At 38.1% G+C, this 15777-nt stretch overlaps 1 protein-coding gene across 3 annotated transcripts in view; it reads right to left on the reverse strand.

The window, feature by feature from the left end:
• Tax1bp1 (Tax1 binding protein 1) overlaps positions 1–15777 on the reverse strand; it is a 64327-nt gene that overhangs the window by 27300 nt on the left and 21250 nt on the right. For all 3 annotated transcript variants that reach the window (XM_038318474.2, XM_038318475.2, XM_038318473.2), the window contains exons 4-11: positions 12892–13079; positions 8971–9129; positions 6304–6452; positions 6128–6218; positions 4875–5060; positions 3026–3238; positions 2464–2610; positions 962–1088 (exon numbers count right to left, since the gene is read on the reverse strand). In XM_038318474.2, the coding sequence (XP_038174402.1) occupies positions 962–1088; positions 2464–2610; positions 3026–3238; positions 4875–5060; positions 6128–6218; positions 6304–6452; positions 8971–9129; positions 12892–13079 (1260 nt within the window). The remainder of the gene's footprint in view (positions 1–961; positions 1089–2463; positions 2611–3025; positions 3239–4874; positions 5061–6127; positions 6219–6303; positions 6453–8970; positions 9130–12891; positions 13080–15777) is intronic.

Below are 15777 nucleotides of genomic sequence, written 5' to 3' on the forward strand. Positions count from 1 at the left end.
CATACACTAAAAACAGAAATATACTTTGCTGGTACCTATTTTCCTTATTGTAAAGTATAAAAGGACGAGAAGTACAAATGAAAATCAGTGGAGTTAATTCAAATTACATTACTCATTTAGTATTCCTGAATGTTTTAAACAAACTAATAAACAGTTAACCCACCAATATTAACATCCACTAAAGAAAGATGTACCCTAGTGATCCAGAGCAGGAGGGAAGAGAAGGGGTTTAGGAGGATGGGGTAGTTTTCCCCTGCAGAATTATCATTTGTTTTAATGGTATAAAATCATTAAGGTAAAATAACTGCTCAAAAGTGCAAGATAAACCTCAGGCTGAATGCTGTCACTGTGCTGCAAAATCCTGACTTTTCCCACATTTGTCCTTTGTCACTGTGCTCTAAGACCCTTCTCTGGTCCGTAATTACAACATAACTGAATGTAAGGAATTCTTCCATTTCATTGTTCCCTATGATTCAAATTAGTACTTCTAGCACCAACTCAATTTTTTACAATTCATTCATTCATTATTTTATGTGCACTCGTGTTTTGTCTGTCTCAATGTCTGTGGGAGGGCTTAGGGCTTTGGATCTACCAGAACTGGAGCTACAGGCAGTTGTGAATTGTCACGTGGGTGCTGGGAATCAAACCCTTGTCCTCTGGAAGGGCGGAATCAAAACTGCTCTTAACAGCTGAGCCATCATTCCAGCCCCCCCAGTGCCAACTCAGTTTCTAACATGTAAATATTCTCCTGAAAATAAATACTAGTTTACACTCACAATCTGCATGGTAAGCACATAGGTAACTGTACATCACTTTAAAACCCTCATTTCCACTTTGCCTCAATTCTCTCTCACAAGAATTTATGGAAGCAGCCTGAAATTCTCATACATGAAAGCAGACAGTATCAAATCAGGATACACAGTTTTCAAGGAGGGTGACTCTATACAGAGTTAGATTTTACCTGCAGAAGACACTGCTGGCTTGACATCCACGGCAGAAGCAGAAGCGGCCAGGTCCGTGGTTACTGAAGCATCATTCACTCTCTGCTGATTCCCGATTCTCTTTGTGAAGCCACTGTTAGTACTGGCCTATCCAAAATGTTAACAATAAATTACTGAAAAAGTCACCAAATGAGTCATATTGATTTCCTTTACAAAACATGCAAATAATGAAAAAAAGTTCACAGAACTACTTATTTTGAAAGTCTAAAAGGAATAAAGCTACATTTTTCTAACTGATGAAAACGTTGTAAAAGAAAACTGCTTCTTTCCTGTGAAATCACCAAAACGCATCATTGATAGAAATCTCACAATCTCATAAATCAAAACGTACTCAGTGGGCCTGGAGAGATGGCTCCACAGTTAAGAGCATGTATGGCTCTTGCAGAGGACCTATGTTTGATTGATATCACATACATGGTGGTTTGCAGTCACCTCTAACTCCAATTCAAGGGGATGCAATGCCCTCTTGTGACTTCCACTTCTGACTTCCACAAGCACCACAAGCACACACATAGTACATACACGTTCATGTAGGTAAAATAAAATGAATACACCTACTTACAAATCTCTGTAAATCACAACGTTCCGTCACAAAATGCTTCCTACTTTACTACTGCACGTGCATCCTTGCTCCTATTTATCCCTGAGAACCTAAAGTAGTAACACTAACACACAAAGGTCTGTACACAGTAATCAATGTTTTCTTTACATTTCCCTTCCAAGATTCTCTCATGCAATAATTCTCATATTTCAGCACAATTTAGGGCTTTACTTTAATACATAAACCCATCCAAATGAAATGTCTTTGCTTTATTATGAAATACCTACCTACTACTACATGAAATATAGAATAAGCTACCACATTTTGCCTCTTCCTACAGTGGTATAAGCGGGATGGAAAAGACAACTGAGAGAGCAGTGAGAACAGTCCACTGCCACAAGTACCATCTAACACTATATAATGAATTTAGTCAACAGAGGTGCTCACGAAGAGCTTAAGAGAGCAATGGCAGAAAGACAAGTGTGCTTGCTCCTCTCTGCACTTGATGCTGACTTAGCTTCCTTTATTGGCGCTCAATAAATACAGATCTCAGGTTCAAACAGAAAAGAGGATTGCCATTACAGTATTAGACCTGAAATCAAGAAGTGATGAGCTCAGGCCAGCAGGATAGCTCAATGTGTAAAAGCACTTCCATAAACTTAACATCTGCCTTCCATCCCCTATCCCTGAGACCCAGAAGGTAGAAGAGATAACTCCTTCAAGTTGTCTTCTGACCTTCACATACCACTCCCAACACACATTTACACCTACAAAAATAAACGTAATAGAAGATACAATTTGTGCTCAGAAAAAAAAATTAGGTGATATTTATATTCAAAAGGTTAATATTTAGATTATACATTTTATTTGCAAACAAAAGGCTGGCAAAGGAAAACTTCACAGGAACTCAGGGACACTTACTGACTGGTCTGAAAGTTTGTTTATTTGTTTTTGGAGCCTCTGGCATTCCTTAAACTTTTCTTTGTAATGATCTGCAGCCATCTGCAGCCGGAGTTTCAGATCTTCGACTTCTCTCCTCAGTTCATGCTCCAGTGCATCAGTCTTTTCCTTAGAGACGAAGGGAAGGGAAGGGGAGGGGAGGGGAGGGGAGGGGAGGGGAGGGGAGGAGGGAAGGGGAGGGGAGGGGGGGGGGGGGGGGAGGGGGGGGGGGGGGGGGGAAAGGGAAGGGGAGAAAAAAGGAAAAAAAAGGATTTCAACTAAGGAAAAAAATTCTGATACTTTATAATGTAATAATAAATCCTAACTTCATTTTCATGATTTTTTTTCTTGGCTTTATATTTATATTTGTTTTGGGGTTTGGGATTGCCAGGAATACAAAGAGACGTCCTGCCTCAAAAAACAAAACAAAACAAACAAAAAAAGCCATTAGTCTTTCTGACCTAACTTGTTTGAACAGTTTCCTCTCCTCTATGGAGCTTATAAAGTCTATTGGGGATCAAGACACCAAATGAACTTGCTCTACCTGGTCTTTCTTCGCAGCATTTAACTGAAGTTCTGCGAGCTGCTTCTTCACCCTCTCGTTCTCCAGGCGTGCAGTGTGCAGATCTGCCATTGTTCTATCTCTCACATTCACAGCATCGCTGAGCTCTTTAGCCAGGAAGACAGCTTCTTGCCGTGTTGCCTGAACTTGATCCTCTGCTTTCCGAAGTTTCTCCTTTAGAAGTACTGGATCTTCCTGAATTAAATTAAAATTTAAAAAATTTAAAAGGTTTCAACAGTTCCAGAATTTTAAATGAAATAATGCTTTTCCACTCATAACATGGGTTTTAAGATTTCTCATGAGACAGGGTTTCTCTGTGTAACAGCCCTGGCTGTCCCGGAACTAGCTTTTGTATACCAGGCTGGCCCCAAGTCACAGAGATCCACCTGCCTCTGCCTCCCAAGTGCTGGGATTAAAGGCATGTGACACCACTGCTCAGCCTAATATAGTATTTTCTAAAAAGGCAATCTGAAAATAACTATTAAAAGTTAAATGTCTGTTAGTCCACCATCTCAATTTGAAGGAATATATTCTACAGACTTAACCATGTGCCTATTTTCACTTTAGCTATATAAGAATACTGACTGCAGTATGCTCAGCAAGCTAAAGACAGTAAACTACAAAAGTACCGACTACACAGATTCTGAAAACAAGAAAATACTGTGCAGCTATAATGATGAATCAAAAGGCTCCACAAGTATATCCATAGAAGCATTTTATATTTATAACTCAAAACAAACAAACAAAAACAAGATTAGGCTAGGTATGGGGCCAAGAATCTTTAATCCAAGCATTCAGAAGGCAGAAACAGGCCAGTCGCATGAATTTGAGGCCAGCCTGACCTCCTGAGTTCCAAGACAGCTAGGGTTATAGAATGAGAACCTGTCTCAAAAGAAAAATAAAAGAAGTTCTGGGAAACTATACACAGGCGTATTCCATGTTCATACATTCTCATTTGAATTTAAATGTGTGTGTGTAACTTAAAATCCTACATTCAGACAGCAAAGAAAGGATGCTAACTTTTAGTTTGTATACTCATCACTATTTAAATCCTTTTAGAATCATAAATATAGACATTACAATCTCCTAAAACATTATAGCAATTAGTAATCATTTCCCTCAGCATTCAAAAATTATGCATTTCACTAAAGTCTTGCTTAAATGCAAAAAAGATGCTTAAAGATATTTTAGCATCTTATTAAATCAAATCTAATCAAATATACTTTTTACATTTGCATTTGTAATAATTTAGATTAAAAAAGCAACTGTAGACTTAATCAGGAATTGTAAATGTCAGACTTACTAACATTTTCAATGTTGCATTAATTATATCTCCAGTGTAATTCATATCAAAATGCTGAGACAATCTCATATTCATGCATAAAAGCTAAACACTAAAATAAGATGAATGTATCCATGCAATACTACGTAGCTACTGGAAAAGAAAGATGAGGCCAAGCTCTATACAGCATGCTACATAAAGCAAGAACCCAGGTAGGTGGTGGGTGCCTATAATCCCAATTCTTAGAAACTAAAGGCAGGAGGTGTTCAGTAACTTTGCTGTGGTCTTAAACTTTTTCAAAAGTGATGGTTGAGGAACTAGAGATGGCTCCAGGGTTAAGTAACCCCAGCTCCAGGGGATTCAACTGCTTCTGACCTCCACAGGTGACCACATGCTTGACACAAAGACACATAAGTAAAAATAAAATAAATCATAATTAAAAAGAAAGGAGGATTTTTAAAAAAAGCTGGGAAGAATATAAAATATGAGTAAAAACAATGATACAAGAGATAAGATTCACAATCTTCAACATTTTTCTAAAGTACTTACTTTATTTGAGGCTGTAAGCAGGAGAGCCCTGTACAAATTTTCCTTTTCAACCAAGCACGACTGCAGTTTGTCAATCTCTTCTTTGAGCTGGGCAATCATGCCTTCTTTGTTCCCATCTAAATTCTTTAAAGTCTGTACTTCTGACATAAGCTTGGTATTTTCTATTTCTGTATTCTTCAAATGTACCTGGATAACAGTGTTTGAAATCATCAAGAATATTCTTGCTAGCATCATAATTCAAGTTAGTCAAAGTTTAAAATACCATTATTTATTTCTCATCCAAAAATGCCAAAGGAGGAACTGTGTTTCAGGAGACCCAAGTTCTGCAAAATGGCTACCCAGGCATACAGTGGCAGAACACAGCTTTTGAAAAGTTTCTGTTTCCCATAGTTATAGATAGACAATCTAAAGTCTAACTATATTACATGATCTCTAAAGACTTTACCATCAGTTCAATCATTTATTTTCTATTTTAAAATATAAATGTGGGCCGGGCGGTGGTGGCGCACGCCTTTAATCCCAGCACTCGGGAGGCAGAGGCAGGCGGATTTCTGAGTTCGAGGCCAGCCTGTTCTACAAGAGCTAGTTCCAGGACAGGCTCTAGAAACTACAGGGAAACCCTGTCTCGAAAAACCAAAAAAAAAAAATTATATATATATATAAACGTTTGGGTGTTTTGGGTGGGAAGAAACATCATGCCCTAAACCAATGGCCATCTCCAGCCCAATTCCACTTTTTGCTTACAAGAAGTACTATGTTGTCTACTTCCCATGAGACTAAAGTTGTTCTCCAACTTGCACAGGTAAACAGTGACATATCTCCCATCCCCACACACATCATGTATTCACATTGGGTATGCACATACATGTACACACGCATACATACCTAAAACACCAGCAAATTTTCTAAATACTAGCTTTTAGGGACAATCTGCATTACAGTTATGATTTCCTCTTGTTTCCTTCCCATCTTGGACTATTCACCCTGAAATTAACTGCCATGATTATGAGACACGCAAGAGGCCGTCTAGAGATAGCTGAAGGGCCTCCTTACAAAAGCCATGAGGACCTCCCTATAAAAGCATGACCAGCCTGAACGTATATTCCCCAAGGTCCCATGCAAGCCTTTAGCTGACTACAGCCCATCATTCTCCTGACTGCAAAGATACAAGTGACCAGGAGCTCAGCTGCACCGCTCTCAAATTCTCAACCCCAAAAAACCCACTGGGAGTAAGAAAGGAACAGACCTATTACCTTATAAAGCTCCTTCTCATCCTTTTCTGTCTTCAGCTGACATTCAAGTTGTTCTCTTTCATGCTGTACCTTCCTGAGTTTATCTTTCAAACTGTGTTAAGGAAGAAAAACATTAATATAAACCATAAAAAATTTTGTTAAGCATTGAAGTCATTTCTTTAAAGCACCAGACATACCTGTCTAGCTCAGTTTCCTTTTCAACTGCCTTCTGAGTCACGGACACAAGATCTTCTTCAAGCTGTTGAGCTTTAGACGCAGCAGCACTGTATCTCTTCATCAACTCCTCATTTTCCATTCTCAAACTTTGTGATACTTCAACAAAGTCCTTAGAAACAACAGTAAAGTGTTTTTCAGTAAAACAAAATTGTGTATACTTCAGAAACCTCTCCATTAAAAAAAGAAACCCAGTGTGGTGGTGCATGCCTTTAATTCCACCACTCGGGAGGCAGACCTCTGTGAGTTCAAGACCACCCTGGTCTACAGAGAGAGCTCCAAGACAGCTAGGACTATGGAGATAGAGAGACCTTGTCTCAAATAAGTAAGTTTGTGAAAAGGGTTTCATTCTATCTCTTGGGTGCTGAGACCACAGGCATGTACCATTACATCTGGCTTTGAATTCTTGCAATTTCAATCTCACATTTATTCTTTCAAATTGTATAATCCAAGACTGTAAAATAAGCCCAAAATTCTAACAGTTAAACTTCCATACATACACTCATCCTTGTTATTTTTTTACATTTTTGCGATTGAAGCTATGACACATGTATGTGCAGGATGTGCATGCCCATGCTTATAAAAGGCCAGAAAAGGGCACCAAGTCTTCTCCTATCACTCCTCACAGTCTCTCCCTCTAGCCCAAGGAGTTTTCTTGAACAGGCTGGAAGTCAGAAAGCCCCAGTTGGTCCTCCTTTCTCTACCCAGCTTGAAACTGGGCTGAGGTAGGGGCTTTTGCAGTGATGCCCAGCATGTTATGCGGGTTCTGGAATCTAAACCCTGATCTTCACGATTGAAGAACAAATTTATTTAACCACTAAGCCATTTCACCAGCTCCCAAGTTTTTGTGGGTTTTTGTTGTTGTTGTTGTTCTTAAATAATGTCACGTAGCTGAAGCTGACCTTGAACTTCTGATATTCCTACTTCAGCTTCCCATGTGCTGAGATCGTAGGTGTGCACCACCATGTCCAGTCTGAACTACTAGTATATCAATTATTAACATGTATTTTCCATCCCTGATTTACATGAACTCTTTTGTGATGTCACTTCTCCACCAGAAGGCAGGCAACAAAAAATGTATTTAAAATTTTTAATTATTTCCTTTTGTGTTTGACATCTCCCTCTTATTAAGTCAGTGACAATTCAGGTCTCATATGACACTATCAAGCTTAATACCCATTCTAGTGCTACAACACATGCCTATATATCTAAACTACTGCTCCTCATGTTCTCTGAGGTATGATTCATTCAAAAAGACTAAAATATTCAAAGCTGTTACAATATACATAAAAGATGAAAATAGAACCTTCTACTTTAAACAGACACTTTAAAGCTTAAAACATCTTCATCACATGAATTATGGCAATCAAGTATGCCCTCTAAGTTTCACTCCTAGATAATTGATAAAATTTTGAGTCAAGTGTAACAAAGTACACAAAGGTGCTGCTATGAAAAACTATACACCAGAAGAACTGGTAAGTCAAAGAGGCTTCATTTTCCAAACGCTGTGCATGACAGCACATACCTATAATGGCAACACTCAGGAGGCTGAGGTAAGATAAGCAAGCCCAAGACCAGGCTGATTTACATAAGAGACCCTGTCTCAAAGAAACAGAAGAGGAAAAGAAGGAGGGTGGGAAGGGAATAAGAATCACTGACTATTGACTAAATTAGTAAAACTAAGCCTTGTTAGCCAGAAGTTCAATAAAAGAAACTCAGAATTGAAAAAGTTTCAACCCTGCCCATAGGCATGAGGCTAGCCAACTGGATACAACATTGAGATGGTGATGCATATAATCATAATCTTTAGGAGTTTTATCTACAACTAAAATTATTTTGTGAGAGTTATTACATACCCAATGACCACGTGGTCATTTCTTTCTATAGTTCTCAGTTTCAAACTCAACCCCAGTTTTTTACATAGTCGTGTTTCTTTGTTCAAGAAACAAGAATGCCCATTTTAACTAGGTAGGGTGTTTGGTTTTGTGTGGAGGGTAATTTACAACCTTTCTCACAGTAGAACTTTACTCAGGTTACTGCGCTCTGCCTTGTTCGTGCTGTCTGAGAGTTAGGAGTTAAGGCCCTGACTGTGTGGCTTATGCTGTTGTAACTTGGTCTTGAACTCAGTCTTCCTGACTAAGTGCCACCATTCCTAGTTAAATTATGGTTTTTGGAGAGTAATTTTAATTTTTTCACTGTACCTTCCATTTATTTAGTGTTTATTATTCCTATAGGAGTTTTTCACACCCCACACCCCTCCTCAAACGCAGCAAATATGGAATTAGATGTAAAATACTGAGAAACAGTTGTAAGAATGCTGACTTGGTTGTTCATGCCTACAATCTTAGCACTGGAAAGGCAGAGGATGATGTTCAAGAGTTCGAGGACTGGGTCACTGAGTTAAAAAAAAAAAAAAAAACTCATAAGAGCACTTGCTGCTCTTGCAGAAGACTCATCTATTCCTAGCCCCAGAGGACGGAACCCTCAAGTCTGATTTCCAAAGGCCCCAGGCATGCACATGGTGTACAGCGACATACATGCAGACAAAACACCCATATACACAGTGACTTTCTTCAAGATCTGATCTTCAGTCGCCCCAACTGCTTCCCTTTTGGAATGGTGTAACAAACCTTCTGCTCAGCCTGCAGCTGTTCACATCGCCCTTTCTCATGGCTCAGCTCTTTCTCCATTCTTCCAACTTGCTCTCGAAGCTGTGCTGTTTCTTTTTCAAGAACAGCGATCAACTTTACCAATTCTTCCTTTTCTTTCATGGTCTTCTCAATTTTCAGCTGGTTTTAAAATCCTCAAATAAATTAGTTTTCATCATAAAACATTACAATTTTAGTTTCCTACTTTTATAAAGTGAACTCACCAATGTTCGCATTCTACCTACTACATATCGTTCAGTCTGCTATGGTCTGGTAGAAACATTTACATGTGGGAGTTACACATATACAAACATATAGCCAACTGTGTAGATGGCACAAAGTCCTTGTGCTCACAGGTAAGGAAACCAGGAATGTTAACATGCAGAGTTGTCTCTTTAACAAAGAGATGCACACCCGCTTTCCAGACAGAAGGCTAGGAGTAGATGTAGTTAATAGCCTGGTGACTTGTGCGATCCTGTACAGCCAGGTCACACCTCAATCTCCCAGACTATGGTGTTTATCCCAGACTCTTCCTCCCTAGACCTTTATCTTTAGACTTGCTTCGCGGTCAATACAATCCATACTTAGGAATTGTCATATGTACTTTATTTATAGCCTGGTCGCCTCTAAAGCTTCCTGTATGAGACCACACTAGATACTGCCCTCCCCCAGACCCCTAAGCTACAGAAGAGGTCACATGTACTTTGCAAAAGAGTTTCAATGTAGTCACATTTTAAGTTTTATTGTGCACATGGTATTGACACAATTGTCACCAGAAAACTTTTTTTCCAAAATGGTGCTGTACTTAAATATGCCTAAAATAAACTGCCTGATGTCAGACTAGTCTAGAATTTTGAACTAACACGGGCTACTGAGTCACGGTGAAGTGCATTCATTTCTTGTCTCATGTGGATAGTCACTCTGCCGACCCTGGTATCTGCAGAGACAGCCCCCACTCCACAACTGCTTGAGTTAAAAATGCAAATTTAAAGATTAAGACTACAATAATATACCAACTCCAGCTGTTTCTTATGGCAATGCTACTAACTACTTGGTTCAGGAAAATATAAACTCCAGAAGAAAACATCAAACACTACCTACAGTAAAGGACCTAACATGTCATAAGACGGTTAGTATTTCCTATTTAAGTTTGCTTCTAAGTAGAGAAAAATAGAGATTCAGAAAAGAATTTACAAAGGAAGTGTTTACCTGATAAATGTTTTCCCCCAATAGTCCCCACAGTAAGCTTTCCAGGGTTATAGAATCACAGATGTAAGTGACTAAAATCTAAAATAACTTATGAAAGCTAAACTGCTAAAAATCTTTTAGAATACTCCATTTGCACCTATACACCACACTAAAATGCACAGAATAAGTGTTCTCAAAGTGGAAAGCTGACAAAGGACATTAAGAAGAACTGGGAAAAGATGGTGGTGGATGAATCTGATCCAAGCGTATTACATAAATGTATGAAATTTTCAAAGAAGAAAAAGGCAAAAGTTTATTTAGTCACTCAAATTTTATACCTATTGAAAATTATCTATAGTATATGATATCCAATAAGCCAGTGGAAAGTTAAGACTAAGCAAGTACATAAATCCTAAGGGTTAATACCATTATTAATTTGGCATTAAATCCATTCAAAACTTTCCAGCAGATTAGAAATTATTTATGATCATCTTCACCTAGTACAATAGAAAAATTATCAGAATCAAACTTCTTCAGTGATTAATTTTTAACATTTCATGAAGGATTTATGAAAGCTTAGCAGGAAAATTTTAAAGAATATAAATTTAACTAAAATTAACATAAATCTAGGTCTGGAGATATGAGTTTCACAATTGCCTAACATGTGTCAAGGTCCTGGATTTAATCCCTAACAGCTATTTTTTTTCTTTTTTGGTTTAAGTACACAAATTGTCTATGTTCCAGATCGCTTCTGCTCTCAGAAACTAAGCAGGGTCGAGTACAGTTAGTACTTAGGTGGGAAACAAAAAAACTATATACATCTATTTTCTGCTCCCAAATTCCTACTCTGCAATCTTTTTAAGAACACATACAATGAATTCACTAATCATCACTAATATGCTACCATGTTTCTCTTTTCGTTCCTTTGGGAGAGGCTAACAAAAAGGCTGGCCTAAATCTCTCTCTCCCACTTTTGCTTCCCAAATGCTGGGAATACAGAGATAATGTAATGTGCTACCACATCTGGCTTGTATTATATTCATTAGTTTATGTAATTTTATTTTTGTTTTGCTAAACTGTCCCAAACAAAATTCTGGCCACTCCACCCCTAAGTACCTCAGAGCAACCACCTCTAATAAGTGCAGTCTCCTTTCCAACCACTCCTGTGATTGGAGCTAAGAAAATTACAATAATTTTATCACCCAATAGATATCCCTTGATCCAAAAACCCTTATGACCCCCTAAAATCTTTTTTTGGCCTATTATTCAATCCAGGTTCACAAGTTCTAAGACTATTTCTCATTAATCACTTTTAATTTACAGTGTTCAAAAAATCATTAAAGATATCAATTAATGTAGAATCCTAAAAGGACTTGTCAGAAAACAAAACCATTTTTATCTCAAACATTTCCCAAGAGGCAGCAATTAAAATTTTCTTTATAGCACAGCCTTTGTGGAACAAAGAAAAAGTGCAAGAAACCTGGGCTGTGTCCCAATTAGAGAAAACTCTCCAGAGACATGGGCAGCACAATGCCCATCACACACAGGGCTTCAGAGAAGGGTGGTCTGACAAGTACTCAAAACCCACACATTAATGCTAACTGCACTCCCAGAGCAGGGTTTATGTCAGTACCCTGATTAGTGTTCAAATACCAGGCTAAAAACCTGATCAGAGGCAGTGGTCACTACAAAATGTCTCCTGCACCCTATAAAAGCTCCACTTATTTAGATAAGAGAGGAATTTCTAGGACAAGGAAGGAGAGAGATGGAAGAATTCACAGTGAAAGACCACTGGCTCCTTCTAACCCCTGGATGGACTGTCTTGGGAAACCCTGACAACAGAAGACAGCGTGTGGCAGTAACCTCTTGACTTTCCTTTTCTAGTCTCAGTTCTTAAACGTAAACAAGGAAAAATCAAAAGTATGTAGTATCTGTTTTTAAAGATTCATCTGTCTATAAAGAAAAACCAATCACAGGCAATACATGAAAAGCAGATGTAATTGACAAAAAATATAGTGAACCAATCTAAAATGCTATCTTCATAATAAAGGGACTAAAATAATCCCATTATTTTAAGCAGCAGTCTAGCTTTCAGATATAAAGTAGAAAATGTGATCTTAAAAAAGATTTTATCCTCACTTAGTAATTACTAAAAACTAAAACGTATGGCACATTAAAGCAGTGAACCAGCACTGTTTCAAAATGTGAGTTATAGTAGGATGTACTGCTTCACTGCACTCTCCCAGACAGTCCCATCCGAAATCGGAAGAATTCAGCAATCAAACAAGATTAAGGCCACCTGAAGAAAGCCCAGGGCAAGGGAACAGGATGAGAGACCTGGTCTAAGAGCTCTCCATGGCTGTCCTACTGCACTGGCTACTATCACAGGGTACCTTCACGCCCTAAACCTTCTTGGTACTCATCTGACAATGCCTACCACAACGGAACCACAAAAAGAATCTGACCAAAAGACTAGCCCCGCCAACTAGTCTGGCCCAGTTGACAGACTCCAAGTTCGATGGGAACCCCTGTCTCAAAAAGTTAAGCTTGAGGGAGACTGAGGAAGAGTCAACAATGACTTCAGGCCTCTATACGTGTATTCACTTATAATTAGAGTTTTAAAACATTTGCTTCTAGTAGCCCCTATTGGCGTTAACTTGAAAAGTCTCACAATGCCAGTCAAGGCGAGCTCTACGCCTCACTGCAAGTGCTCACCTCAAGAAGGCCAGCTTTTGTGGTCACCACCAACATATCAGAATTTCCTTCATCTTCCATAGTGAGTAGCTCTTCAACTGGAGAAGCAGCTCGAAACTGGAAAGGAGTACTTGCTCCACGGATTTCACCTTTATGGGTGACGTAACAGAACTGATAAAATTCTCCATCATCATTTGGAAGGTAATACCCTAAGAGGTGGGTAACAAAAATTATTAAACTATTATAAAATGTTTATTTACTAACAATACTTTCATCTCATTCTATTATAATGAACATATTTAAAATGAGTCCTAGTCACAAATCTATCAGTCTGAGCTACACTCTTTCTTCTCAAACATACTCCAAAGTTTTATCTCTTAGATAGAAGCACATATACCCATTCCCCTTTATTTACATTTTATTCGTTTTTTTATTGATATGTATGGGTGTTTTGTCTCTGTGTATGTCTGTGTACCACCTGCACTGGTGGTACCTGCAGAGGTCAGGCGGCATCAGATCCACAGGCACTGGAATTACACAGATGGTTGTGAGTTGTCACATGGGAACTATATGCTAAACCTGGGTCCTCTGCAAGAACAGTAAGTGTTCTTAACCACTGAGCCATCTCTCCAGCCATTCTCCCATATCCTAATTATGGCAAAATCAACTCAAAGGAGTCAAGTCTGTATTTCAAAATGATAAAGATGCTGGATGGAGAAAGGAAGACCAAATAAAAATCCAAGGATAGGGGCTGGAGAGATGGCTCAGCGGTTAAGAGCATTGCCTGCTCTTCCAAAGGTCCTGAGTTCAATTCCCAGAAATCACATGGTGGCTCACAACCATCTGTAATGAGGCTTTCAAGAATACTGTATACATAATAAAAAAATAAATAAATATTTTTTAAAAAATCCAAGGATAGGGAATGGGACTCAGGAATAAATAATTTAAGAAATGTTCCCTCCAATTTGACATTCATTGATGTAAAAAAAAATATTAACTACAGGAATATGCTACATATGTGAACTGTGTAAATGCAAAAGAAGCGACAAATTCCATTGGTGCAGCACAAGAAAAATAAGATTTGCAATTTCAGAGTTCTATTTAATATATGAATGAAGCCATCTAAGTTCTTTAAGCTCTACAGATGTGTTTATAACAATACTATACAAAAATACCATGTTTAATACTTAGTTTCTTCTTTTTCAATTTGTACTCTCCCTTTGAAATTTTGCTGGACTGTCCTAATTCAAAATTAATGTTCATTTCTTTAAATATCACACAAATTTTCTTTTTATCTAAAGAAACCTTCAATTCTATACTCTACATTACTATTCACAAAGTACATGCCTTTGGGAGTAGGGAGGCTGGGGGCATTAGAGATTGAACCTGGCCTCACTTAAGCTAAATAAGTGCTTTACCACTGAGTTACATCCTAAATCCTTAAAAAAAAAAAAAAAAAAAAAAAAAAGATGTAAAGACACGGCTTCAAACTTATAATCCTTCTGCACTGCTTCCCATACAGCTGGAAAGTACTTCCTTGTTCCACCACACCCAGCTTTGCACACGCTTTATATCTTAGAGCTCCAAAACATTGATGACAAATGCACACACTGAGGGGCAGATGCATATGTAAGTGAATATAGTAGACATGAATGAATGAATCCTAGACTCACAGTGACTTATACAAAGGAAGACACAAAGATGAGTATATTCACAGGAACTACCCCAAAATCTAAAATTTATACCTATTAATTTATGTCCTAATTTTTTAATACATTATTATTATACTTACTTCACTTTAATTTTAACTCTTTAAAAAAAATAGGTGGCTTTTCTCCTTAGAAACAGACAGACAGAATACAAGGAAAACCAGAAATTTTTTTGTAGTACTTAGTGAGCAAAATTAGGCTAGCCAGGTGGTAGTGGCACAAGCCTTTCATTCCAGCACTCAGTAGGCAGAGGCAGGCAAATATCTGTGAGTTCGGGGCCAGCCTGCTCTATAAGAGCTAGTTCCAAGACTGGCTCCAAAGCTGAGAAACCCAATCTCGGGGAAGAAAAAAAAAATTGAATTGCATTTATGTATTTGTGTGAAGAGCGCATGGTGGTCAGAGGACAACTTCCAGGAGTCCCTTCTCTCCTACCATGTGATCCCAGGAAGCAAACTTAGCCATCAGATTCTTTACCTGCTTCATCATCTTGCTGACCTCAAAAACAGATTTGAAAGAATAAAAGGCATAGCAGAAAAAAAAAAAAATGACACCCAACCTGAAGGCTCTAAGGGCCAACACCAGAACAATTTCAACAACTACTTTACTACTTTAAAGAGTACAATCCTTAAAATTAGTATCAGGCTCTATTTCTTAGGAAAAAAAATGAGTTCACAGAAAAGGATAACTCTAACATAATTTCAACTAAGGTACAAACTGTGTGCATTTCTCAGTAAAAACAATAATAGCTCATAAAAAAGTGTACTGAGGGATACTGAAATTTGTGGCTGAAACATAAAGATAAGCAAGATATTTTCATAGTTTTAAAGTAGCTCACTCGATAACATTGTTTCATTACAAAGAAAAAACTACTAACTTTATGGTAGCAGAGTCCAGACGGCATTAATGATCTGATGAACCCCAGCAGCAATAAGTGTATAAGCACTCTCAGACACAATGCAGAGACTATGACACCCTCCCCCCATAATGTGTAATCTTTGTATTAACATGAGAAAAACAGCAAATTAATCCCAAATGAGGATTACTCAAGGGTAATCCTCAAAGACGACAAGACACCAAGGAGATTAGGATTTGACAAATATATGCATATGGGGTTAGGGTTGGTGCTAACAGCAGGAAGAAAGCATCAATGGAAAAACTGCTAATACCTAAGCAAAATGTATGCTTTAATTAAAAGTAT

This window comes from Arvicola amphibius, chromosome 2 (genome assembly GCF_903992535.2).
Source record: "Arvicola amphibius chromosome 2, mArvAmp1.2, whole genome shotgun sequence".
Classification (NCBI taxonomy): domain Eukaryota; kingdom Metazoa; phylum Chordata; class Mammalia; order Rodentia; family Cricetidae; genus Arvicola; species Arvicola amphibius.